The 27,555-nt window shown below is 45.7% G+C and overlaps 1 protein-coding gene across 1 annotated transcript; it reads left to right on the top strand.

Moving 5' to 3' along the window:
- Positions 1 to 249: 249 nt before the first annotated feature.
- On the top strand, positions 250 to 24,391 carry LOC146200921 (uncharacterized). The gene is made up of 6 exons (XM_084592475.1): positions 250 to 275; positions 361 to 466; positions 15,847 to 16,014; positions 17,766 to 17,897; positions 23,673 to 23,731; positions 24,256 to 24,391. Exons 1-6 carry the CDS (start codon positions 250 to 252, stop codon positions 24,389 to 24,391), a joined length of 627 nt encoding a protein of 208 aa, XP_084448601.1.
- Positions 24,392 to 27,555: the final 3,164 nt, after the last annotated feature.

Genomic DNA, 27,555 nt, shown 5'->3' with positions numbered 1-27,555 from the left:
CAGTTCATCTCGTGCCCAAGTCTCGTGTATAGTGATAGAGGTCGTAGTGACAGAAATACTTTCGCATTACGCAAACCAAGATTTAAGGGCCCCCTTGGACTTTTCTTGGCATTTTTTCACGCCACCCAGCACGAAGGGACTAAAAGCGTCTTGTGCTTTCGTTCTAGTCGTATGTTCCGAATTACACAGGCATTTGATGCTAGCTTACCTTTTTTTTAGAAGCACTATCCAGATGAGCACACAAGTAACATGCACAATCAAACGCTTTCGGTTGTGTACATTGCATTGGGGGCCGCAGTTTGGGATAAACGTGGCTGGTGTTGTTTACTAACACCACGCGTATGAATTTTCTTCACGCAGCAAGCCTTCAGTTACCTTCGTGTACCGAGTATCTGGCCTAAGCCGCACCTTCACGCATCCCTACTTTGACAATTTTTATTTGAAGAAGCTACATCAAGAAAACTTGGTGAGTTACCCCGGTGACGCAGTGCTCTTTACTGTCCAATTGGTGGTAAAGGTCGCCTTTTTACTCATGGTTTCCAGCCCGCTCTCTAATAAACTTGTTGATCTTTACTGGAGCCAAAAAATAAGACATTCGCCAGGTACTCAGCAATGCGCTATCAGTAAGAATAGGGTGTCAGAAAAAGAAGCTTCGATCGCTTCTGAATACGCCTTTTTTTATGCCAGTTTCACTGAAGTTCTTCCGCGTGCATCCTAATGGCTAATTAGTGTACGATGGACAGCGCCCATTGAATATCGGCATCAAAAGAGGAGCAGATTGCAAGCAAGGTGCCTATATAACTAATCAAAAGGCCTGATACGTTGTGCACTGCAGATGCGTGCGACCAATGCCATATTATTTTCCATCGTATGTAGTGACCGAAGATAGGTTTAAAATGTAGCCAGCTTAGCAACTGACCAAGATTACTATAGCAAAATTTGCCATTCTTAAGGGCGAAGTGCCTATTGTTATTTGGTAGCTGTTGATAAAGCTCAAGCTTATTGTTTGCTGCACTGCACTGAATGGTGAGTCCATGAAAACTGATCCACTTTACGAAAATTATAATTTCATTGCATTTCAGCTGTTTTCTTTTAGAACTGAGAGTGCGCTGTGCAATTCGAAAGATCGTATTTACTTTCCATACATCTATTCGGAATTCATGAATATATCTTATAAATGCCAAATTTTCACTGAAATGTCAATCAAAAAATTTTTTTAGTTTTTTTAGTATCTGAAAGGCCAGCGAGAGGCATTACATGAGGGGTCGGCTGACATCGTTATTACATTTACAATTTATGAATTGAAGCGCGGGTTGTCGAGATGAGCCACAGCTTCTTCAGGCAAACAGTTCCGATTTTTTGCTGTCAGAACAAAAAATGACTACAGATGAGCTGACGTAGATGCACGATGGGGTTGGACGGATTGTTGATGGTTGATTCCGGCTGGGTGGCGATGCGCAGGGGTGATAACGACATTGCGCAGGGGTGAGTGATAGAGTTTGTGAAAGAGCAGAGCCTGGTGGTTTTACGGCGGGATGCAAGGTTTGCAGAATTAGCTTTGTTTTTTAATGATGAAACATTTCTGTGATATGAATAGTCTGAAAACGCAATTCTAAGCGCACTGTTTTGGACAGATTCGAGCTGTTTTGTAAGGTTAGTTTGGTGTGGCTCCCACATCGAGCAAGCTTGTGCTAGTTTGGGGCTGACTAAGGTTAAATTAATGGACAGTTTTACGTGAGGCGGAGCAAATCGTAGTGTTCGCCTAAGATAACCTAAAGCACGGTTAGCTTCGTTACTAATGTTATTTATGTGAGATGTCCAGGTAAGATCTTGAGTAAATAAAATGCCGAGGTATTTAGATGTAGTTGCATGCAATATTTGGTCACCACATAAGGTATAGTTTTCGGTGTGATATGATGCACGACGGTGAAATGAGACTAGAATAGTTTTGCTTATATTTATCTGCACTACCAATTAGTGCACCATGTTTCAACAAGTTTTAAATCACACTGAAGTTTATATGAGTCCATGCTGTTTGTTATTTCTCTGTAGATTACGCAGTCGTCTGCGAACAAGGAAATGGTAGAAGACAGGTTATTATGAGGATCATTAATGTATATAAGAAGTAGTAAGAGTCCTAAAAGAGTACCTTTCGGTACGCCAGAAGTGCCTGGGGGCAGAGAAGATGCGTGGTTATTGGCCCACATGAACTTTTGGCGATTAGTCAAAAAATTTTGAATCCATTCAAATACTAGTGGGTTTAAGTTTAGTCGTGAGAGTTTCTGTTTATGAGTTTATGAGAGTTTATGGCAACTTTCTCAAAAACCTTTTCAACTTCTAAAAACAGCGCATTCACTGGTGTGTTAGTGTCCAAGGTAGAGCTGATGTCGTTAGTGAATAATGCTACTTGGGTATAACAGGATAGGGTTTTTAAAAACCTGTGCTGACTGATATGGAAGAAGTTTATGGACTGCACGAATTTCATTATGTGTGAGTGAAGTATATGCTCCAATGAGCCACCACTTCAATTGTTGCTCATTCACGGTCATTGTTAGCTGCAGGCCGAAAAATTCACGAAATATGCTAAAACTATTAGTACATATACGAAAGCATTGCTTATTCAGATTGTATCTACTCGGAATTCGGTTTGGGATCCTTATCTGCTTCTGCACCTTTGTGTTTCTGCGTCTCTCGTTGGCAACCGCACCGAAAATATTCGCAACTGCGTGCTGCATAAGCCGCTTTGCATAAACATCACATGGTCTGTTCGGTAACCAACAAATGTAAAAAAAAATGGTGGGCTGGTAATTAGATACGTACTAAGAGCGGCAGAAACCACTGATGCCAAAGAAAGCGTTGACACGCTTTTCCGTGCTGATCTGTGAAGCAATTTGGTAATCATCGACCGTAGCAGCGGAAGTGGGTTCTCCTGCGTTTGTCCTGTTTTACCGATATTGTGACGTGCAACTTGATCTGATAGCTTGGCAGTTGTGCGATAATTTGTTTGCACTGCCTATGACACCAACAATGTCAGATTCGAAGGCCTCGTTTGACTAATAAGCGAACAAAAGTGGAAAAGTGAGCAGCTAGTTTAGTTATGCATACAAATTAAGCCATGCAAGTCACAGGGGAAATGTGTTTCCATTTTCAGTGAAACAAACTCATAATCACCAGAAAACTGATTATAAAAGAAAACAAAAGTGAAAGGAAAAATGGCAAATATTTACCGTGCGAAAAACCTAATAACGCGTGAGAGCACTGGTTTGGGGCAGTGTATCTTCGCAGACCGTAGTTGCAGAAGACGTTGTGGCCGGCCGCTGTTTGTCATGCCGCTTGACGCACTGTATTTCAGCGCCCGAAGACTGACGCGAAGGACCAGGCGCGCTATCCTTGTGAACGCTGGTTTAATTCACTCGGCTCATACGCCAATGTATACGGTCAAACCACATATTAGCGCGTCACCGCTAACGTCGAAAACGTTTAAATAAGCTCTCGCAAAGAGAAGTGACATCAAATAGGTCGGATAAGAGATACTGTCGCCCATTCAGTGACCGGTCATGTCAACTGCAGAATACCACGTGCCAGAGGCACAATGTTCAGAAATAGACCGTGAGGTACGTATGCTGCGCAAGTTCCAGGAGCAACACAGGCAGACAGCCGCTGCTTTAGCCAGAACGTATCCTGACCCTCTCCTCCTCGGTCTTTGATCTTTTCTTTCTTAATTTTGGCAGTGGTGATGGCGCCCCAATAACATTCAGGCACAGTGCCTAAACTTTCCTCTTTCGATCATGAAACCCCCACACTCACACCTCTCACACTCTTTCGGAAATTGTCTCCGTAGACTAGGGGCGGCGTGTATAAAACGAGATCCAAGGGTCGAAGAAGATTTCATTCTTATTTTAGTCTTCCATCTTAGTTTCAATGCAAGCTTAAGTTAGAGGAATCGTTATAGAGGTCAAACCTCTAAGCTTTAGACACCGTTCTGTTAGTCTTCATTACAGCGAAAAGCACTTTCGCTCTACCCTTTAAGTAGAAAGGTACAAGAAAAGTCCATGGTGAGTAGTATATCCAGCAAGAAAAAAATTGACTGGAGCTTCTTGCTTCGCAGAAAACATATCTTTCTCAGAGGCGTAAGCGAGGATAGCATGGAGGAAGCATCCCTCCTTGGTACATCCCATTGTCCCAGAGTTCATGTGGATAGATTTTAGGGAGCGTTCCCTTTGAAACGAGCTGGTGATAGTTATCCCCCTGCTCAATCTTTCTTTTTTATTATTTCCATTTTTGTAGAATCTGCAAACGTTTACGATTTTCCTTTTAATCACCACCATCATCATCAGCCTGACTATACCCACTGCAGGGTGAAGGCCTCTGCCATATTTCTCCACTTAACCCGGTTCTGTGCTAGCTGCATCCACTTGACCCCTGCGAATTTCTTAACCTCATCCGCCTACCTAACTTCATCCTCCTAACCTCATCCTCCTAACCTCATCCGCCCCCTGCTACGCTTTCTTCCCTTGGAATCCAGTTTGTTACCCTGAGCCACCATCGGTTATCCTCTCTTCGCACTACATGTCCTGCCCATGCCCATTTCTTCTTCTTAATTTCCCTTAGAATGTCGGCAACTTGAGTTATTTCTCTGACCCACTCAGCACGCTTCATATCGCTTAATGTTACCCCTACCATTTTTTGTTCCATAGTCCTCTGGGTTGTCCTCAACTTAAGTAGAACTCTCTTGGTTAGCCTCCACGTTTCAGCCCCATAGGTGAGTACAGGTAAGATGCAACTGTTGTATACTTTCCTCTTGAGCGATACCGGTAAGCTGCTACTTATAATCTGCGAGTGCTTGCCGAATGCTCTCTATCCCAATCTTATTCTTCTCGTTATTTCCTTTTCATGGTCTGGATCTGCGGTTACTACCTGTCCTAAGTAGACATATTCGCCTACTACTTCCAGTACTTCGCTCCCTAATGTAAACTGCTGTTCCTTCCCGAGGCTGTTAAGCATTACCTTAGTCTTCTGCATATTGATTTTCAAGCCACCCTTTCTACTTTTCCTGTCTAGGTCATCAATCATTATTTGCGGTTCATCCCCCGAGTTGCTTAGCAAGGCAATGTCATCAGCAAATAGCAGATTACTGAGGTATTCTCCATCTGTTCTTATTCCTAGCTGCTCCCATTCCAAGTCTCTGAATATTTCTTCTAAGCAAGCTGTGAATAGTACTGGGGAGATTGTGTCTCCTTGCCTAACTCCTTTCTTTATGGGAATTTTGTTACTCTCTTTATGCAGAACTATGGTTGCGGTGCAGCGACTATATATATCTTCCAGAACTTTCACGTACGGCTCGTCTACCCCCTGATTTCACAATGCCTGCATCACCGCCGAGGTTTCAACTGACTCAAATACTTTTTTGTAATCAATGAATGCTATGTATTCCTTTTAGTCCCGGGCTATGTTTAAATACCCGTGTTTAATTTCGATTTAGCGTACATGCGTACCCTCCCTGCTATTTATCCACAAATCTTCCAAACGCGATTCCTTTGTTACCTCTAAACCCCAGGGCCTCGTCTAGAGTGACTATGCCCGCGTCGACATCTGGATGGATACTGCCACTCCAGTACAAGATGTTTAAATGTTTTGGGCATCTACCTCACATAGAACAAGTTTCATCTTCCTGATTGAACTTCCTTCTGTAGGTTCGGGTTCTAAAATATCCTGATCTAGCTTCAAAAAGAAGGCCGCTGCCTCTTACATTATCATAGGAGGTTTCCTTCTTAATACGAGTTTTTCATTTTCTATATAAGTCTCGGGTCAGCTTTTTTTCCATTGGATTATTCCAGTATTTTCCCCTGTGTTCTTTACCGGCCGATTGATATTCTTCATTTCTCCGTCCTGCCTTCCTACATGTCTACTGGTTAGTTGCCTGGTTCTTTTCCGCCACTGTGGGTCAATACCCTTTCGATATAAGTATTTAAATAATTTAGCTGGCAATTTATTGTCGTCCATTTTCCTGAGGCGTTCTTCGTAAAATATTTTGTTTTGAGCCTCTAGGGTCTCGAAAGATGACCAGCCTATGTCTCACTGTACTGCTTCGTTTGTAGCGTTGCTTTGGGCACCAAGTGCTAACCTTCCCACAGATGTTTGATTTATTTCGAACCCCGCCTGGACCTCCGCCCTAAAGAACAAAGCCGCATTCCCGAAGGCAGGATCTGGTACCATTATTCCTTTTTAAATACCTTGAAGTACTTAATATCTGTTTTATCACCATAATGTCCGGCGCTTCATTATCGCGGCATCCGTTCGCCCTTGTGGCTTGCTCATGTTTATCTTTGTATACCTGTCCTTTGTTTATCCATACCTGTTATCTTGATATCTCCCTCTCATGTATTGTCAGTTTTTTACCACAGAAGTTGTTGAATACCATCAGACCCGACTTAAGTATGCGGAAGGTAAAGCCGACTGAATCTCCCTCGTGTTCACATACATTAACCAATGCTTGTAAATCTTTCTGGCTACTGACTAATAGAACAATACCGTCCTCGAACGTTAATACTGGAAGCGTTTTTTGTAAGTCCGTTGGACCTAGATTATACGAGAGATTAGAACCAAAGTTGCTCTCTTGCATACTTGTTTCGATATTCCTCATAGAAATCATGAACAACAGCGGTGGTATTGTCGATGGTTTGACGGCATATCATCTGGTCAGGATTCATGGTTTTTTGAATGATTAACTGGTCCCTCACCATAGTAAAAAAACAAATGACGTTTGGGGAGCACTACGGCTCCCTTGTTGTTGTGAACAAGGGAGCCGTAGCGCTCCCGAAACGTCATTTGGTTTTTGACCATGGTCAGTCACCAGTGAATCAATCAACAGCTGTGGTAGCGAACATTTTCGCTTTAGTCCAAGTGATGAATAGGTGTCGCCTTAAGAAGGGTGATTCGACAGACGAAGGAATAATATGACAAGTCAGGCAGTTTGATGTTGAACGAAGAGGGAAGCTATATTTAAAGATTATATACAAAAACAGCTGAATGTACACTGGTGGCCTCACACAGAGCTGCCACATTCCTAGCAAAAGGGTACATTTCATGCAGAAAACATCTCACACAGAGGAAAGCTTACGTGCCGAGCACGGAGTCGCCAGTTGTGCTCGACTGGACAGAACTACTCAACCGGGCCTGATGGCTGCATTTTTATGGCAACGACAAACAAAGGTCGCTTCACATGATCCGCCTCACAATTACGCAGCCAATCAAATCTGTTGAATAATAAGACCCAACCCCGATGGGTTGGCCATAATCTTGGACCCAGGTGCTGAATTCTTTAAAATAAAAATGCAGCATAAATGCTGCACGCTCTCCCCACTAGAGGGTTCAACCTCTCCCCACCGGCGCTCGTCCTCGTTTCTGTAAAGTTTGTCCCGCTTTGGCGCCGTTCTGATCGGCCGAGGCGGGATGCGTCCTGCCATCTGCAATGCCACACTTGAACGCGCGCCAAGGAACGCCACGATGCAGGAGCGATGGTGTACCGTCCAAACTCACACTTTCCGAAGAAAATGTGATAGATACTACGCCTGTCTTTTCCTGTAAACCAATTATAATTATATTTAGCACTGCAACGAATGCCGACAAGAGGCTAGCGATGGGAGTCAAATTATAGGATAGGAAGGATAGGCTTTCGTCATTCTCCTCTTAAGAGACATCTAAAAGACCCTCTAATTCTTTGTCTCTATATTACCTTTAGTAATTAAACTGCTTCTTTACTGACGCCTTGAGATCTGAGTATGTTCCGCAGGTTCCCTGTTTACACTGTCGTATGCCCCTCTTACGTCCAGAAAGGCTAAATACAGCGGTATGTATTCCGACCTGGCTATTTCTATGCTTTGGGTTATTACAAAAATGCTATCATCTCGGCGCCTACCACTCTTGAACACGTACTGCAGTTTGCTCAGCACATTATTACTTTCTATCCATGCCTACAATTTTAATTTTACTGCCTACAGTGCCAGCTTGTTCGTAACCGACGTTATCGTATCGGTCTAAATGATTTAATGTTGTTCCTATCCCTTTTTCTTTTATGGATTAAATTCATCCTACTCGGTCGCCTGCGGTCCGGAGTTTTATTTGTTATGATTGTTTCCAAAGCCTTTAAAAATGTGACCTTACTTCTTGGACAAAGGTCATTGATTAGTTTGATTGTAATTTCGCACAATCCTGTGGTTATACACACAGCAATATTTGTCTGCTCCTTCTTACAGTTAAGAATTGTCAATTGTTAGCTGCTTTCATTCACGCTGTCTAATACTGTTTCTTCATTCGTGCCTAAACAATTCTGTAATAACCGAAGTAATATATCCTATATCCAGGCAACTTGTATGGCTCAGGAATTTTTTTGCCGCCTCTTTAGTTAAGTTGCAGACTTCGGTCACCCAGCGATCAGTGTGCTGTATTATTTTACTCTGTACTATTATCTCCACTTCCAGCCTTTTTTTTTTGGTGATAGGATTCCAATTTTCGTTCTATACCTTCTTAAGATAGCTGCGCTTCCTTGGCTTCCCTATGTTCTCTGTTAGCCATCCGTCTTCGCTCGATCCCCGGTTTAATTTCATTTATCCATCAACTTCGAGTAGGTCTCCTACCTTTCCAACACTTCGACTCCTGTACTTCTAAAATTTTTGTACGGATGAGTTGCGCTAACGTTTTAAATTCTCACTCCTCCATAGGGTGTTTCTGTATAGTTTCGTAAATTCCCGATGTAGTTAATTCTAGTTGCTTGTTGCTTAAATTTGGGCTTGTTCTTTGTGCTTCCGGGTTTGTTTTTTCAACCAAATGTGCCATCTGCAGGCTAATGTGTTTATGGTTAGTTCCCAGGCTCTACGCGCATTCCTAATCTATTTCCATACTCGCGAGATTATTCTTGATTTCTGGTAATATTGCCGCATACCGTTCAAATCTGTATTTGTTACAGCCGCTAGCATGTGGCTTTATCAGTGTGAATGTAGCGCACAGATCAATTATGTGTACTTTGTTCGACGACCAGCGATCACGTTGGCTATTATTGTTGCCTAATCGCTTAGTCCTTTTGCGAGCGCAAGTCAGCCCAATAAAGAGTTTATTCCAGTGCATTTCAAACCTCCTTATTTGTCTCACACGACAGTGTCACTGCCACATAACCTGTCGCTCTAAGCATCTTCGACACGAAGAATTGACCATGCCGCCCAATCAAGCGTGGTGGTCTGCGCGGGCAGCGCGGAATCGAATCGTCAGAAGGCATCGTCGAAAGAAACGCAGCTGCTGTTGGAACGAGGTCTCGGAATCATAACAGGCACCGATCATTTCCGGGGAGGACAAGCTCAGGTGCTGGTGACGAAATGCACCGAAAAATACCGGCTTTAACAGAGCCACTACGATCGCTTTCTTCGATGCGCTAGCAGACGCCTGAGATGTCGTGAGCCCGCAGACGAGCACCTACCCAAAGAAATCTGCCCACTTTCGACGTCAAAGCCAGCAGTACCTCGGTGCAGACATGACCAGATTCGCACAGCTACTGCGAGTGCTTGTCGTAAACCTCGAAGTTGCGACAAACTCCATTGCCAAAGAATCGCATTATTACGGACGAACAAGCCCGACCTCTTCGCCAAAACACCTACCGCGTATCACCGTGAGAACGCGAAACCATCCGTGAGCAAGTTGATAAATGCTTAGTGATGACGTCATGCAGCTTTCAAAGAGCCCCTGGGCAGCACTAGTCGTTCTGGTGAAGACGAAAGACGGGGCATTGCGTTTCTGCGTCGATTGTCGCGGCTTGAATAGTATAACAAATTAGGATGTTTACATCGCCGACATCCTTGGATGTCGGCGATGTCGGTGTCAGAGCTTTGAGGGAACAATGGCGCGCATGCCTCTTTCAGGTGGTCGTTAGATGCCGTGCACTGATCGGTTGTAGGGTGATGTGACACCACAAGACCGCGAGGCAGGAGAAGCCATCTAAAGCACCTTTTTGTGATGGGAGGGTTAGGAGAATCGATGTTGGGACCCTTGGACCCTGAGTCAAACAAACTATCCCTAGGCGACGCTAGCATTATTTACGGCTTATGTTATGCCTTATGCTATTTCCCATTACGTAGCTGTGCCTCTTTTGTATGCTAATAATACGTGTGGGTTATAGTAGACCTATATTAACAGACTGCTAATCAAGGGAGTAGAAACGTCGGTATGCAGTGAGTAAATGTGACACAAAAAGCAAGTAATCACCTCTAGATCACTGACTGGAATTCGTCATTAGTTGGACGCCGGGCTCAGGGATTTCGGTCTCGTAGTGGATTGCCGAGGGCTGCCGCTGCTTCCTGGTTTCCAGCTGACAAGGGGGATGATTTTCCCGGGCAGGAGGCAGGATGACAGGGGCCGAACCTTTAACGGCGGCTAGATACTGGGCTCGCAAGTCGTGGCGCAGCCCTAGTCTTCTACCCTGCTCGTCTGCTGTCCCCCGTCCCGATCGCTGCTTGCGATCCTGTCCCCACTCTCCCGTTCGCCTCCTTTTTTTAAGCCCTTTCGCTCCACCCCTTTTCACAGGTGAGGAGCAGTCCATAATTCACTGACCGGCGCCTCGCGTACAGGTGCCCCGAAAGTAATACGGAGCACGCGAGCTGTGGCCGAACTGGAAAAAACTGCATGCCAACGCACTCTATCAGCAGATGCGCGGCAAAGAGCGAGGGTACGCCGGCACATCCGGTTGACCCATCTCGATAACTTGATGCTCGCGTTATCGCCGCCACGAGCGAAGCTGCGCTGCTACCATCAAAGCTCGCCAGGGGCACTGTCAATACATCATGCAAGGGATTGTTGCTTGTCCGTGCCGTGTGGAAAGTTGGCGTTCGGCAGCTCGCGCTTTTTTTTGCTTTCTCAGGAATGCCATTATTTTTAGCCTGCGTAACCACCGTGGTTCGCTCTTCGCTTCGCGAAAAGTTTGAGACAATGAAACCGAGCAAAATTCACGAAGGACGCAGACAGGGAAAACGAGACACAGGCGTTGATCCAACAACGGGTCGTCGTCTTCTGATCGTGTTCCCTTTCTGCGTCCGTCGTAGAGTTCGCGCTGTTTTTATTCTGATGAACAACCAACTGACTCATGTGTTCTGCGAGTTTTTGCGCGAGCTATAGAATACAATCGCTCATCTATCGCTTTGGCATGTGTGGTCAACGTTTTTTGGCTCAAGGAAGCGCATTAACAAAAATAGCATGCTCGTGTTGTCTTTAAAAGTAGGAGTATATAAGGATCACTCCACTCGGCACAAATTTGCTTTATTACAGTAGAGAAAAAGAGGATAAACACAAAACGAAGTTCCCTCTCATTTAGTCGTCTGCGATCGGCTATATTCTTCAAATATGCAAGGAGAATAGGGCAACAGGATGGAGACGATTAAAAAAACTTCTAAAGACAATTTTTATGCAAACTCACGGTTTAATAACAAGTGAAGCTCCCGCTTACGTTAATGACATCGGTCATACGCCGAAGAAGGGACTCATATAAAGAGTCGACGTATCCGTTACTCTCGCCTCCCAGAGGACACCTGGACCCATGTGGTGATTGATACGAGACAGATTACTTTTCAAAGCTCCCTAAACGTTCTCAATGGTGTTCATATTGGCACGTTTTATAATCCACTCGAATAGTTACACACGCTATACTTCAAGCAAGACTTTCACAACTCGCTCAGTGTAGATGGGGCTATAGTCTTGCTGCAGGAGGATTGCTCCATCTTTAAACGGCCTGTCCAGCTATTACGAGACAAGATAGTGGTCGAGGACATCGCAGTAGCTGGCTCCGTTAAACTTTGATGGCAGTCTAATAAGAGGGCAGAGACGACCTCAACTCACAGCCCCCCAGACGTTCACGGCACAACGACCACTGCTGATTATCTGCGTCGCGAAGTCGGGCAGGTATCTATGTGCGAAATAATAATACCCTGACCGGCTCCTACGTAATTCGTGATTAAAAAAAAAGGCATTCTCCTCAAAACCATGATTATCAGGCCACAGAGAAAGAGAAAAAATGTTTCGGCTTATAGAGTGCAAGCAATTGCTGCAAGAGGACTAGCGAAGAAAAACAGTTTCATTTCTCTACTTTTACTTGCCCATGCCTTACTGTTGTTTAGAACGCTGTGCTGTTTACTTCACACAAATCAATCTTATTCGGACATGCCGGCAATTACAAGGACGCCAAACACGCCGCTGCTGGTCTCATCTTAAGAAGAAGTTGGTTCATCTGTAAATATGATTTGTCGCCAGTCATCCGCAGTCCATTTCTCGTCGGTGCGAGCAAATGCTAGGCGCTGTGTCTTCTGTATTGCCGTCAAATACGTCTTCTGCGCCGCCACATATCTACTTAATCCGGCTTGCTGGAGACGGTTCCGAATGGGCCCAGACTTTTGTCTAGGCCGAGGACATCTGGAATTTTGTTTGCGCTCTGAAAAGGATCCGCACTGCAGCAGCGACGTTCAGTTTGTCAGCTCAGCCGAAGTGCACCACTCGTGACCTGGACGTAAAGCATCGCCAAGGCGGCCGCCTTCATCCCTGTAAGCTTGCATTTGCGATTCACTGCAGTCATCGGCCTTCCAGTCCTGCGGCATATTTCTCGTTACGATATACCCCGAGCGCATAGAATTTCGCGTCTAATATCCAGTGGAACTCTGGGCGACATTTTTAGTGGAATGGGAATTTCCACAATGTTCGTTTATAAATGCGTGCTTGTGGGCGTTTTTTTTTTGCAAAAGGTGTCTAGCCTTCTCATCAATTATCAAGATGACATCATGAACGAAGCCAGCTACTGCGAGGCGCTTGGCCGCTATCTCGTCCCATATGACTTGGATGACCCTTTTAACGATAATGTATTCTTCTAGCAGTAACACTGTGGTCTCGTCCACATTGTGCGAGTCATAAAGGTCTTGCTGGAAGAACGGGCTGTGCTGTTTGTGGAGTGAACGCCAACGGACGCTGATACGAACATAAGTGAGGTCGTTTGGTGAACGTTGGAAAGCAATCAACCTCGTATCAGCCGTAGAACTCGTCCATATGACATTTGGGTGGGAGGCTATCAAGAAGATGTGGAAAAACCTCCGAAAGCTATGTCGACTTCTCGTGCGAATCTCTTCCGGCTCTTCGTTTACGTCGTAAACCCACTGGGGGCTTTACCGGTTATGAAACTTGAGTTTGCATAACATGGCACATTTTGATGTTATTTTTTACAACTCTTTCCTTTCTGCCACTCATTTCTACCTTTATATGGTTAACTTATTGTTCTCCAGTGTAACAAAATGAATTTGCGTTGAATAAATCGGTCTTGAAATATTAGCCCACTTCCTATGCCATTGAGGACCTATTTGTATTAAAGACAGCAAATGCATGCTATTGTGTTTTGTATTTTATACGTTGACTAAAAGCGAAACAAAATTTCACCGCACTTCCCAAAGCGTTGCACGAACGTTTATGCTCATCAGCGCCCAAACTCGCAGCCAAGTGAGGCTGTTACGTAGACAAAGATAATGCAGTTCTCGACAAAGCATAAAGCACACAGTGCAAACATTTCTGCACGGCACGGACGAACAACAAACCGTGCGGTATGGAAAGCGCCTCTGGTGGGCAGGGATGCTAGCAGCGCAGCTTCGCACTTTGAGGCGATAACGCGAGCATCAAGTTATCGAGATGGGTCAGCCGGATGTGCCGACGCCCCCTCGCTCTTTGCCGCGCATCTGCTGATAGAGTGCGTTGGCATGCAGTTTTTTCCAGTTCGGCCACAGCTCGCGCGCTCCGTATTACTTTTGGGGCACCTGTACGTGCACAGGTCAAGATTGCAGGTGGTGGTCCATAAGTCACTGACCGGCACGCGCAGGTGCACGAGCCGTCAGATACCTGTACAGGTCGGGATTGCAGGTGGTTGTCGATGAGTCACTGACCGACACGCTCAGGTCCACTAGTCGTCACAATTCCTTAGTGCAAGTTGATTCGCACATTGAGAATTCCTTTGAACAAGTTCTATCGCCTAATTGCCAGTTGAGAGCTAGGCGGAGAGGCGGGGCATGTCCTACAGCAGTTGCTTGTGCAGTCGCATGCGTGTGATGGCTCTGTTATTAAGGCGAACCCTTTCCAGGCTCATAAAACGAAATTCCTAGCGTGAGAGTCATGCGCGAGATGTGTGCAGCATCTGCAAATCTGATCTGTGCGCTGATGTCTGAGTTGTCAGTCATCTTGATGATATCATCACACAACCACTGTTCCGTTGAACGCATCAAAGTTTTCCGGTGTTTTATATTTGGTTTACAGGATAGTAAAGGCGCAGTATATGTCGCTCGCTTATCACGCTGAAAACCAAGCAAGACTCATGCTTACGTATTTCTTTAGTGCAGATTCTGGAGTGCCCTCGATAATTTTATTACTTGGTGGACTGTGTTCAATGAAAAAGCCTAGAGCAGACGGAGAGCTTTCGGTAGTCACCCGCTAAACTGCACTGCCGTTTTGTAAGGGGCAGAAGCCCATGTCAAGCTTTAGTTAGGGCTTTTGCCCCTGCTCCTCCCCTTCAAATGAATGGAAACAAAGTGCAACATAGCAATTTTGAACAAAATTGTTATATCGTCGGGGAGCGTATTTCGGCTATATCTTAGCTTTGCAAATTACGAGCCTGATTCATTACTCTTAATTATTTCTTTATGAATAATAGTTGAACTGAACCCCGCAGGAATAGCATAAGATTATATATCGATGAATTGCTTACTTTGGCTATAATTGCACCGAACTAAGTACGTTTTTTATGACTACTGTTAAACTGTCAGCATGATAAAAATTCAACTTTATGCTAAATAATGACGCCATGTCTCAGTGAAAACGTCTCGACCACTAGAATCAAAAAAGACACACTAAATCACGGAGAAAAATTGAGCAGCTTCTGCAGTCCCTAAGTTTAATCTTGGTTGATTTGTTAGAAATTTTCTGAAGTTTACAATAGTTTTATAAGTGAGCATATATGATACTGTCACATGAAGGTGACAAGGTCGATGACGAAAATGAAGAGTCTTGGAGTGCAGTGAAGAAACTCTTTATTGGGCTGACTTGGGCGGACAGCCGTTTGCAATACTCCATATTGTACTGCATTTGATTCAGTGATCCCATCGAATGACTGCTTGGAATAAATTTTAGTGTCGCAGTTGAATAGTACTTAAACAGACAGCAAGGGAGAGAGAAAGGGAACTGAAAAGCGAAGAGTTTAACCAGGCGATGCCCAGTAGGCTACCCTACACCTGGGGAAGGACGTTGAGGGCACCAATGGAGAGCAGAAGTGCTGTCATGCCACTCTATTGTCTTCCTTGTATGGTATACAAGGCACCATTACTAAATACTGAAAATTAGTAATGTAGAAAACAGGGGAAAAATAAAGAACGAGTATGGCCGCACCCGACCGATTTGTGAAGCAATCTTCGGCAATGTCTATTGTATTATTTTATTTCTTTCTCAATTTCAATCAGCCGCACACACTCCTTTTCGTCTTTCATTGCAACGAGTTTGAATCAGGCGACACGAAACCGCTTTTAATTTCTAGGCACAATACAAGTCTCTGCGAAAATCATTAAGTCAACATTTTTTCCCACGAAACAAATACATAACCGCAAGTGCACGGGAAATTGAGGTGTAATAAGAAAAAAAACTGAATAAAGAGCTACTCATCAATTTAAGTTGTTCTCTGCATACCTTAATGTTGAAACGGCTCCAGCATTCATCTCAATTACTCGGAGATAAAAGCGTTAATTGTTTTGCCAATGAATTATTAATCTCACGATAGCTGATTGAACGACTTCGCAGAGCGTGCTCATCGATGAAGACGTGGTTCGGCCTCTGAGGACGTTAAGTAGTCGCCGAGCGTCCGTGGCCCTATCCATGACGCTGAAGTCGAGGAGCTGTCCCAGTAACACCATGGTTGACGGTGCTACGCAGGCTTCCTGCGAGGATATACCACTTGATCTCGCAAAAGTAAGGAGAGCTTTTCCTCCAACAATAACATCTGCGGTTTCCTGGGTGAGAAACCTGCACGAGTATAAGCTGAATTTACACTTAAACGTGCGAGTTGCTTTGATGTCTCACAGCCCTCAGGTTGTTTCTCCAAATTACCAGCATTGTCTCAATTTTCAACCAGCACGAGTGGCGTGCTTGCGATCATGCCACAGTAGACGCACAAATTAATTACGGGCGTAATGTTAAGTGCACATTTATGTCAATGCCTTGTAACCATGTTAACTCACCAACGCAGCTTTTGCAGCGTTTTGTATACTGTATTGTGTGAATATATGCTTTTTTGATGTCTCTATATACTGTGTTATATGCAGTGCAACTTTGGCTATATGTTGTGTTTTCTTTATTTTTTTTTAATTTGCTCCTGCTTAGAGAGAGAGGTAAAGAGGGTGGACGCGTCGTCGGCAACTTTTGTTTCTCTTTTGTAACCTCTTCGACAACCAAGAGTTGTTTAAAATAAATCTGTATTTAAATCTGATCCCAATGCGGACATAAGCCAGACTTCTACATTTTACCTGCAACAAAGAAAGATTTCACGACAAAATTGAATGACACTGCTTAGAATATCCTAATCGCAGTCCATTGCATTGCCCTGCTCAGCAAGGCAAGACATCTCAGCTTCGGAAGAAAGGGTTTCAAAGAAAACTAAAAATGGTGGCAGGAGGCTTTGAAACATGGCGCACATATTTGTGTCCATGATAGAACAGAAATGGATGCAACTAGAAGCGTAGCTCTCAGAGGTTCGGTAGTATGTGAGTTCATTGGAACAATAATGACGTGAAAGCGAACCAGCGCTCGCATCAATCCCGGGCATCAGACAATAATGCACATGGTGTCGAGCGCAGATTCAGGCGGCATAAAAATTTCAACGACGCCACACATGGTCAGCAGCACAGGCTCAGGTTGTATCAATGTTGTAATGAAGCAAACAATACGAAAGATAACAAGAACGAAAGATACAATTGTGTGAAGCGTGTAGGTACCCAGGAATGCGCGTCATTGTCCGCGCAGGGTCAGCTTATATAAAATGTTTAAGGGACAACAAAACATGTTCAGTTTGTGCGAAGGCGGTAACAACGCAGCAGTGAGGTGTTTCAGTTTCAAATAGCAAAACATTTGACAAATTTCCTAAAGAGAGAACGGTACATTAGCTGCATCGTAAATGGAGGCTAAGCGAATGAGTTAAATTTAGTTTGATGGCAACGTAGCAACTATGGAAAGGAACATAATAAGCGCAACTCTACAGAGGAAGCAAGAAGAGTGGGTCAAAGAGCAAACGCCAGCCACTGCGATTTTAGCGGAAACTAGGAAGTAAACATTGTCTTGGACTAGGAATTCATGGTGGAGGCAGCACGCCGGTTGATGGTCACTAAGCTTGACAGGCCCGATCCTAAGGCATGGAAACGTACCAGGGAGTGGGAGAAAACTATTTGGAAAGAGGAGGTATTATGAACTTTCCGCGAATTAGGTGGTTGCGAATTGCATACGACCGGGTTAACTGGAGGAATATTGAAGATTCCTTTGCCACGCAGTCGGTGTAGTTAGGCTGATGAGGGTTGTGCTGTCAGTCAACGCTCATTACCTTTCTCTCGTTCTCTTACCAGTGTGCTAGTGCACAATGCTGTTTTCGACAGTTTCTAATACTGCATACTGACAATAATTAACACGCCATGATATAGTCAACAAACCTTTGTTATATTTACTTCCTCCAGATATGTTCCATATACCCCGCTTACCTGATATCTCAGCACTGGTCTCTAATGACACGCCGTTATAATGGAGGAGCAGATGGACTCCTCACCGATGATGTCTTTTTTGAGACAAGCAGCACTTTTTCCACGAAGGTAAGTGCAAAACCTAACCATTTTGTTGTTCGTGAATTGAATGCCTAGATAAAAATTCCAGAGGAAATCTCCGGTTGTTGTAATTAAAATTAAGGGGGGTTATGGCAGTGCAGCTCTTCTGAGAAGAAAAATTGCTGTAGTAACAACAGATTCTCCGGTCGTTGCAACAGAGAGATACTACAAAGCTACCGAGCACTGAAAAAGGTAGAAGATAAACTACAGAAGATTAGAAAATACAAATAAAATACAGAAAATCGCACCTTACGACAATAAATACAGTATTTTTCACATTTTTGATAAAGTTCTGTAGATGTTTCTCTGCTAAAGAAGTGATGGACCATTAAAACATCCTACTCTGTTTAGCGGATAGTATATATTGTTATGGGGCGTTCTCGAGCGGCAAAGCTCACACTCTCACACTCAAATATCAGGAACACCTCCGGATAACGAGTATACACTCGAGCGCACCAGTCCTAAGCTCGGCATCGTCATCGTTTGACACAGCGCTCAAAAATCCTTGCCGTCTCGCGACAATTCGGCTACACAATTCGGCTACATAACACTAAGCACACCCTTGCGGGACAAGCAGAGTTCCGTTGCTTGCAACCAACGAGTGGCAACAGTAGGGCTTCAGATGAGCGACGGGGACAGTTTGAATGGGTAGCGCAATGGGGTCTAGTGTGAGAGACATGTGTCTGATCTTGTAGGTCACGTCACTCAGTTGCTACTAGACGCCGTAAGGGCCCACGTAACGAGAGAGCCATGAGGGTCCTAACGGCGTTTTGGCCCATCTGGGAAGCCCTGGGGTGATGAGGGAGCCATGGAGTCCTAAAGGTGTTTTGGCGCATCTGAGAAGCCCTGGGGTGATCCCAGCAATGTTTCTGGCGGCGTTGGAGCGTGCGATGATATCGGAAGTATAACAATTGACTCTGTATTCAACAGGCAGCAAACTGTCGAAACACAGCAGGTGTTCATGGGCAAATAGAAAATAAAAGGCTGAGTAGCCGTTTGTATCTACACGCGACGAATTGTACTAAATGTGACAAATAGGAATTAGGCGCCTAAGTCGTGATAGTTGTCAAACAACTCCATGGACAGCATGTCCGTAAGCGTCTGGTTGATGCGCTCAGCGAGGCCATTCGTCTGGGCATAGTAGGGGGCCATGAAATTGTGGTGGGTAATGCATCTCCGCAGCGAGTCGTGAACAACTTTTTAAAGAATGCAGGGGCCTGCATTCGTAAGCAATGTACGAGGAGCGCTATGAAGGAGTATGACGTTGTGAAAATGAAAATCAGTGACGTCAGAGGCACAGCTGGTCGGGATAGCTCACGTGATAAAGAACCGATTGGTGTTCTCAGTGGCGGCAGCAATCTGTTTCTGGAAGTCAATTTCGGGATTGGCTCAAGGACGTCAAGGCCGATGCGGAAAATTGAGTCAGGGGAACGTCGATGGGTTGAAGTTGGCCACTAGGCTGAACCTTCGGCTCCTTCCGGCGTTGACACATGTTCCAAGCTGCAACCTAGTGGCGAACACAGCGATAATGACCAGGACAGAAAAACCTGCGGCGCACGTTATCATACTTGCGTGACGCTCCTAGGTGCCCTACTGTACGAGCATAATGAAATTGGACCAGAACAGTAGAGCAGAGATGAGTTGGGACGACGAGCAAGATGTCCGCCTCATCTGACCGCATGTTCCGTCAGAGCAATGTATCTTCACGCAGCATGAACATGCTCACAAAAGGATTAGAGTCAGCGTTTAACAGCTGACCGATAAGTAGACGGATCGAAAGGAAGGGTCAAGACTGTCTGGGCTGATGTTCAGAACGTTCGTGATGGACAATCTGTAGTCGTCAGCTGTACGGTCTAGCAATTCAGGAGGATGGCGGGACATTCAGCGTGTAGATGTTATATGTCCGACTTGTAGACAATAGTACAATGTATTCCTGTAAACGAAAAGCTGAGCAACCTAAGTGCTCGCAAGAGTCCTCAAGTGGCGATAGCAAACACAAGGCATGATGGTCTGTCACTATGCTGAAGGGCCTCCCAATATAAAGGCGAAATTGAGTTAACGCCCAAAATATTTCAAGGCATTCCTGCTCTGTAATTGAATCTCACAGAGCGATAGCAGGAGGCTGGCATCGGGCGTTACACGGGAGGGGCCATGCTAGTACGGCGCCGGGATCGCAGAAATACTATGGCCACCGGCATCTGCTAGAAGTTCCGTAGCTGCAAAAAGGGTTAAAATGGGCAAGGATATGTGGGGTGGTAAGGATCGAAATCAGCGCTTGAAAAGCACGAGCTTCATCAGGGCCCTAAAAAACGGCGCTTTCTTCTCGAGCAGAGAGTTGAGTGGACGGGTAACGTGGGCGACGTTGTGAATAATCCTTCGGAAATAAAAGATAAGTCGAAGGAAGTCCGCATACAGGTGTAACGCAGAGTGGGAAAATCATGGACGGCCCGATCTCTATCAGGCACAGACTTCAATTCTGTGGTGTGAACCAAGTGGCCAGGGACATGTATATGCATGGCATTGGCCGGAACTATAGTTTTTATACAACTGAAGGCCGGCATGGCGGAAGATGGAAAACAATCACAAAAAAACATAGAGGTGGGTTTCGCATGCCGGCGATAACACTACAACGCCGTCTATTTAGCATAAGCATGTGATCCATTTGAAGCCACATCATCATCATCATCATCATCATTATCAGTCTGACTGTATCCACTGCAGGGCGAAGGCCTCTCCCATATTTCTCCACTTAACCCGACTCTGTGCTAGCTACATCCACTTGACCCCTGATAACTTCTTAACCTCATCCGCCCATCTAACTTTCTGCCGCCCCCTGCTACGCTTTCCTTCCTTTGGAATCCAGTTTGTTACCCTCAGCGACCATCGGTTATTCTCTCTTCGCACTACATGTCCTGCCCAGGCCAATTTCTTTTTCTGGGTTTCCACTAGAATAACAGTAACTTGAGTTATTTCTCTGAACCACTCTGCACGCTTCCTATCTCTTAATGTTACCCCTATCATTTTTCGTTCCAAAGCCCTCTGCGCTGTCCTCAAGTTAAGTAGAACCCTCTTGATTAGCCTCCAATTTTTGGCCCCATAGGTGAGTACAGGCAAGATGCAACTGTTATATACTTTCCTCTTGAGCAATACCGGTAAGCTGCTATAATTAATCTGCGAGTGCTTGCCAAATGCGCTTCATCCCAATCTTATTCTTCTTGTTATTTCCTTCTCATGATCCGGATCTGCGGTTACTACCTAGACATATTCACCTACTACTTCCAGTGCTTCGCTACCTAACGTAAACTGTTGTTCCTTCCCGAGGTTGTTCAACATTACCTTAGTATTCTGCTTATAGATTTTTAAGCCTACCTTTCTACTTTTTCTGTCTAGGTCATCCATCAATTTTTGCAGTTCATCCCCCGAGTTACTTAGCAAGGCAATGTCATCAGCAAATCGCAGATTACCGAGGTATTCTCCATCTAACTTTATCCCTAACTGCTCCCATTCCAAGTCTCTGAATACGTTCTCTAAGCAAGCTGTGAACATTAATGGGAAGATAGTGTATCCTTGCCTAACACCTTTCTTTATGGGAATTTTGTTACTTTTTTATGCACAACTATGGTTGCTGTGCAGCCACTATATATATATTCTACCACTTTCACGTACGGCTCGTCTACCACCTGATTTCGCAATGCCTGCATCACCGCCGAGGTTTCAACTGAGTCAAATGCCTTTTCGTAATCAATTAATGCTGGTTATATCACGGTCATTTTCTACCACCTGGTTGATGGTATGGATATGATCAATAGTAGAGTACCGTTTCCGAAAACCTGCTTGATACTTTCCTTGATTGAAGTCTAAGGTTGTCTTGATTCTATTAGCGATTACCTTAGTAAATACCTTATACACAACAGACAGTAAGCTGATTGGTCTGTAATTTTTAAGGTCCTTAGAGTCCCCTTTCTGATTGAATGAGGATAATGTTTGCATGCTTTCATGGTTCCGGTACCGTCGATGATACCAGGCACTGCGTATACAGGGTGGCCAGTTTTTCTAGCACGATACCCCCCCCCCCCATCTTTCAACAAATCTGTAGTTATCTTATCATTTCCAACTGATTTCCCCCCTTTTCATGGTTTCTAATGCTTTCTTGACTAGTCCTTCGTCACTGGTGGAACGTCTGACTCTTTCTCCCTACCGCCAATCTAATTACGGTCCTCACTACTGGCTACTGTAGAGATCTGTATAGATCTCTACAGATGCCACAAATGCCATTAAAAGTGCATCATTCACTCAAAGTTAGCGGGAGCGTTGCAGAGACCAAAAGGCATAACTTTGAACTGGTTCAGGCCGTCAGAGGTAACAAAGGCGTTTTTTCCCGATCACCTTCGTTCACTATTATTTGCCAGTAGCCCCAACAGAGATCACTTCATTAGAAATAGCTGGTTCCAATTAGGCAGTGGAGTGCATCATCGTTTCGGGACAAAGGAGTAAAGTCTTTCTTGGTGATTGCGTTCATGCGGCGGTAATCAACGCAAAATCCAACTGTGGTCTTTCTTATTCACTACGACGACAGGTGATGCTCATGATCTTCTTCAAGGCTCGATAATGTTGTTCGCTAGCATCTTGTCCACATCATTGATATGCTTTTCTGCTTATAAAGGGATACACGATGCGCCCGGCGATAGGGCGGGATGGCAGGGATAGTATAGATACGGTGGGTCACGAATGAAGTTCGGCCGAAATGACAGTTACCGAAGTCTAAGATGTCCTTGTAGGCATCCAAGACGAGGAGGACGGCACAAGTCTTCTGGAAAATATATTGATATTTGCTGGTGTAAGGTCTGAAGGGGAAGGTGCCTAGAGCGAGGGCCGAATGATCAGGCCGGAGCTCAGGTATGATGACCGAAATTGTGCATTTAGCATCATCATTATAATCACCAGCAGGGCTATACTAACTGCAGGACGGAGGCCTCCCCGTTATTCTCCAATTATGTTGGTCTTGGGCTGGCTGCATCCACTTAATCCCTGCAAATGTCTTAATCTCATCTACCCAGCTAATTTTCTGCCGCCCCCTGCTACACTTACCTTCAAATGGAATCCAATTGGTCACTCCTAGAGACCATCGGTTTTCCTGTCGTCGAACTACATGTCCTGCCCATCCACATTTCTTCTTCTTAATTTCGATTAGAATGTTTGTAACTTCAGTTATTTCTCTGACCTATTCTGCACGCTTCCTAACTTTTAACGTTACACCTGCTTTTTCTGTTTCATGACCATCTGCGTTGGCCTCAGCTTAAGTAGAACGCTTTTCGTTAACCTTTATGTTTAAGCACCATAGGTTAGTAAAGGTAGGATGCTGCTGTTATACGCTTTCCTCTTGAGTGATACCGGTAAGCGGCTAGTGACAATGTTTGAATACCCTCCAAGTGCTCTCCAGCTCAATCTTAGTCTTGTAGTTATTTCCCACTCGTGGTGCGGATCCGCGGTTACTACCTGCCCTAAATAGACATATTCGCCTACCACTTCTAACACTTCGCAACCTATATAAACTGCTATTTTTTCCCTGGCTATTCAGCATTACCTTAGTCTCCTGCATACTAACCTTTAGGCCTAGCTTTCTGCTTCTCCTGTCTATATAGTTTATGATTAGTTGCAGTTGGTCCCCTGAGTTACTTAACAAGACAATGTAATTAGCGAATCGGCGAGAACTGAGATTTTCTCCATCGACCCTGATGCCTATCTGCTCCCATTTGTGAGGAGCAAGCACCACATAAGTGGAACGCCGAAGACGACGAAGAGAAGAAAGCAACAAACGGGCGGTGCGTCGACAAAGCGCCACGGGCAGAAAGGCAACAAACGTGTGTCGCATTGAGCAATTGGCACGTAGAGCAAACAGGAGGTGGAGACGAGAGCACAGGCAGAGCAGGGTGTCGGGACGGGGACATGGAAGAGAAGAAGCCAGATTGCATGAATCCCTTGTCTGGAAAAAGCCCGCTCTCCAAAACAACCCCCCCTCCCCGCCCCAGTGGTGCGGAAGGCCTTGCCTCGGGTGGCCGTAGGATGATGATGGTCGCTGGTTGAGGTCTGTACCCGCACAGGAGGAGTGCACCTGGTGCATTCTCCCTTCCGTCTGACAAGACAGGCATAAAAAGTCTCTTGACGGCGCCTGTCTGCTGGCGTCCCGAGTGACTTGGCTTGGGCTTCCGCCCCAGACGTTCGGGATTGCAGACCTGGATAGCCCATGACGACATAAGATTCTACTAGCGACCCGAGTGGCCAGGCTTGGGCTTCCGCCACAGACGTGCGGTGGTCGAGACCCGAACTGACCCAATCCTGACTCCAGATGCATCTGCCTGAGCTACAGAACTCAGGGGCAGCTGGACTCGGACCTTCCCAGCAGCGGCGATGCCGTGGCCAGAAGCCGTGTGACCGAGTGCGACTTTCCCGCGCCTCTACCAGATGCTGCTCCGGCCATCTGAAGTACGCGTACGGGACGCGTAGCTGTCCGATCCAGGCTGCAGCCCAGAGACCTGCTGTAGCCCGGCTGTTTACCCGACTTGTGTCTTCCGGACGCACCCAGAAACGCCGACTCCGCCAGCGCCCAGGCAGACCACTCCGCCGGAGCTTTCCTTTTCTTTTGTAGACGATGTTTCTGCTCATTGTGCGTATTTCTTTTCCTTTTCTTGCTTCTAGCGTTTGCTCTTCAGAGTTAAATTGGAGTTTTGTTTTTCAAATGCCGCCGCATCGTGTGTTTTTTTTACCTTCATTCCCGAGAACCTTCATAAATTTTGGTGTCCACGGCAGGGCAAGGCTGGTGGGTGCTGTCCAGTCGAAGCATTGGCTTCCTTGTTAGGCAAGGTGCAGGCGTTAGAACGGGTGGTGGCAGTAGGGCGCACGTGATTGAAGGGTGCGGAGTTGCTTGAGTGGGTGCAAGAAGAGCTTAACACGATAAGAGGGCAGCTAAACGGGCTGCTGAGAATGAAGCCAGGGCCGCTGATCGGAAAACGTCGATGCTGAGCTGGAAGCAAGTGCGGCTGAGCTCAAAGCATGAATACAATATTTGAAGAAGGAGAAAGGATTTGGAGGTACAAGTGAGACTTATGGAGGAGCGCGAAGCCACCGGAACCGATGCAGACGCAATCGTACACTGAAGTAATTTGCACTGATAAAACAGTCTTCGAGGCAACGGATGAGATTAGCAGAAGTAATACGTCCGTTGTCGTAGAGAAAATCAAAGAGGAACACCGGACTCCTGCGAAAAGTGCTGTTTTAGTCTGCACTGATGCGGAGAGAACAGTTGCAGTTCGCGCTGAGGAGACACGAATCATGGGATCATCCACAGATGTTGATATAAATAGGCAGTCTCCTATTCCAGAGATGGAGTTGAGCGGCAGGGACATGTTCAGGCAAAATTATGTCGATGATAAAACTTTGAAGGTCCAAACTTACGAATCAGCTGAACGTGCTTGCGATGCAAATGACGCCAGTGAGCGCGAAGACTCGATTTGACGGCGTGAGTGCCGAACCTTTGTTGCCGACTATACTGACAGCGTGCGGGCAGGCTGTGCCGAGAGCGGCATATTTGAAGCAGTGACAGAAATGCCGCTAACGATATTTAAGAAGCCAGCAGCGCAGCTTTGTAGGTGAGCCGATTTCCAGCAGGAAAGCTTAGGTTTGGGTAGTGCTAAAATGACATTCGTGGTGGACGAATGCAGTACCAGCGGTGGCGAGAGAGATCGCGCCCCATGCTCTGTGGGCAGCAAAGCAACAGCACCTCAGGTAGAACTGAAGGATTACCTGCCTTGGCACCCACGTGCCGACATACGTGACAGGGACATAGCAAAGTTAGAGGCTCCTGAGAATGAACTGCGTAAGCCAGTCATGACAGGTCAAGAAAAACACTTTACTTATTTCGTCGGTCAGGCTTCTGTGGACGTTTTCGGGCAGCTTGTGCAGACAGCTAGCTTTTTATACGATTTAGGAGAGCGGCACAGCCATGACACAGGAGTCTTGCGTTTTACACGCTGCATCACGGCTGTGCCATGCGATCAGTCACGGAGGTGTATGAGCATGGTGGGTAGCGTTGAACCCTAAATATTTACAGTTTTCAGCCACTCTGGCGAACTATTGTTCAAAGAGGCTATGAACAGGGACGGACTGGACAATTATTCCTGCGCGGGACATAAGTGCTTTGTGTTGTGTATATGTGTTTCGAGGGATGTTGGTTCACTATGTAATGGTGAATATTTGTGCAAGTGTTGTCGTGAAAGATTTATTGTTTAGTGGGCGGGAGATTTCTTTACTTGGTTTCTTCATACTTACAGTATGGCAACCGCGTTTCGCGAACTGCATGATGAGCGAGCGCAAAACGTTATGTTACCTCGGTTGTACTATAGACTATCGTGTACGTTTATGGTGCAAATGGTGAACCTGTGCGAAAATATGGGTTATCGTGGGTGGATCATGAGATGCACCCGCGATAACCCATAACAAGATAACCCGATAACACGTGCACAACGAATTCTGCGGAGGCGAACAACTCTTAGAAGCATCTTATCGCGTCTACTTTAATGCGTCGCTGCAAGTTGAAATTTTTCCTGTGGAAAAACCTCTTCGAGGGGGCTTTTGCAAGGAGCAAACGCGACATAAGTGGAACGCCGAAGACAACGAAGAGAAGAAAGTAACAAACGCACGGCGCATCGAGTAGGCGCCATGTGGAGAAAAGCAACAAACATGTGGCGTGTTGAGCAAGTGGCACGTGGAGCAAGCAGCACGTGGAGACAAGAGCACAGGCACAGCAGGGAGTCGAAATGAGGACACGGAAGAGAAGGGTCATGGAGAAAAAGTCTCTCGACTGCATCTATCTCCTGGAGGCCCTAGTAACCTGGCTTGCGCTTCCGCCACAGACGTTCGGGATTGCAGATCCTGATAGCCATTTACGACAGAAGATTCTGCAGGCGACCCGAATGACCAGGCTTGGGCTTCCGCCAGAGACGTCCGGGGTTCCAGACCCGGACTGACTCGATCTTGACTTCAGACGCATCTGACAGAGCTACAGGACTCAGGCGCAGATGGACTGAGTTTCCCAGCAGCTTTGAGGATGTGGCCACCAGCCGGGTCGGTGAACGCAAGTTACACGCGTCTCTACCAGACGCTGCTGCGGCCATCTGAGAGTAAATATTTACTTTCCAGTCTGATCATTTTGAAATCTTTGTACATTCCTTTTTTTCGTTTTTCAGGAGGCGAGGAGGGGAGCTTTTCTTTTTAACAGACTTTCGTTAATAAACTTTGGCCTGGATGTTCTACGGCTTCGGATCCGGTATAGTGATTTCCAGACATAGGCAAGTAAGATTCTATGATTTTTCGATCAAAATGTTTTGGCCGCAGCTGCTGCGATAACTAAACCTAACATCGGCGCATTCGCGCGCAGCGGCGGTGGCGACGTCGCGTCCCGCCAGGACGAACTACGCCTTAACTATGCCTTGCACTGTGGAAGACATCGACATCACTGCCGCTAGGTTATCCGATGGCTCATGGACGGCATTTGAGATGAAACGTCGATGCCGACGACCATCTCCGCCTCAGCAGCGAGCTTCCGAGGCGCAAACTTCAAACACGACATTGATACCCCAAAATCAGTGGC

Source organism: Amblyomma maculatum, chromosome 2, assembly GCF_055883805.1.
Source record: "Amblyomma maculatum isolate TAMU_Amacu chromosome 2, ASM5588380v1, whole genome shotgun sequence".
Classification (NCBI taxonomy): domain Eukaryota; kingdom Metazoa; phylum Arthropoda; class Arachnida; order Ixodida; family Ixodidae; genus Amblyomma; species Amblyomma maculatum.
This window is presented reverse-complemented; position numbering and strand designations above follow the sequence as displayed.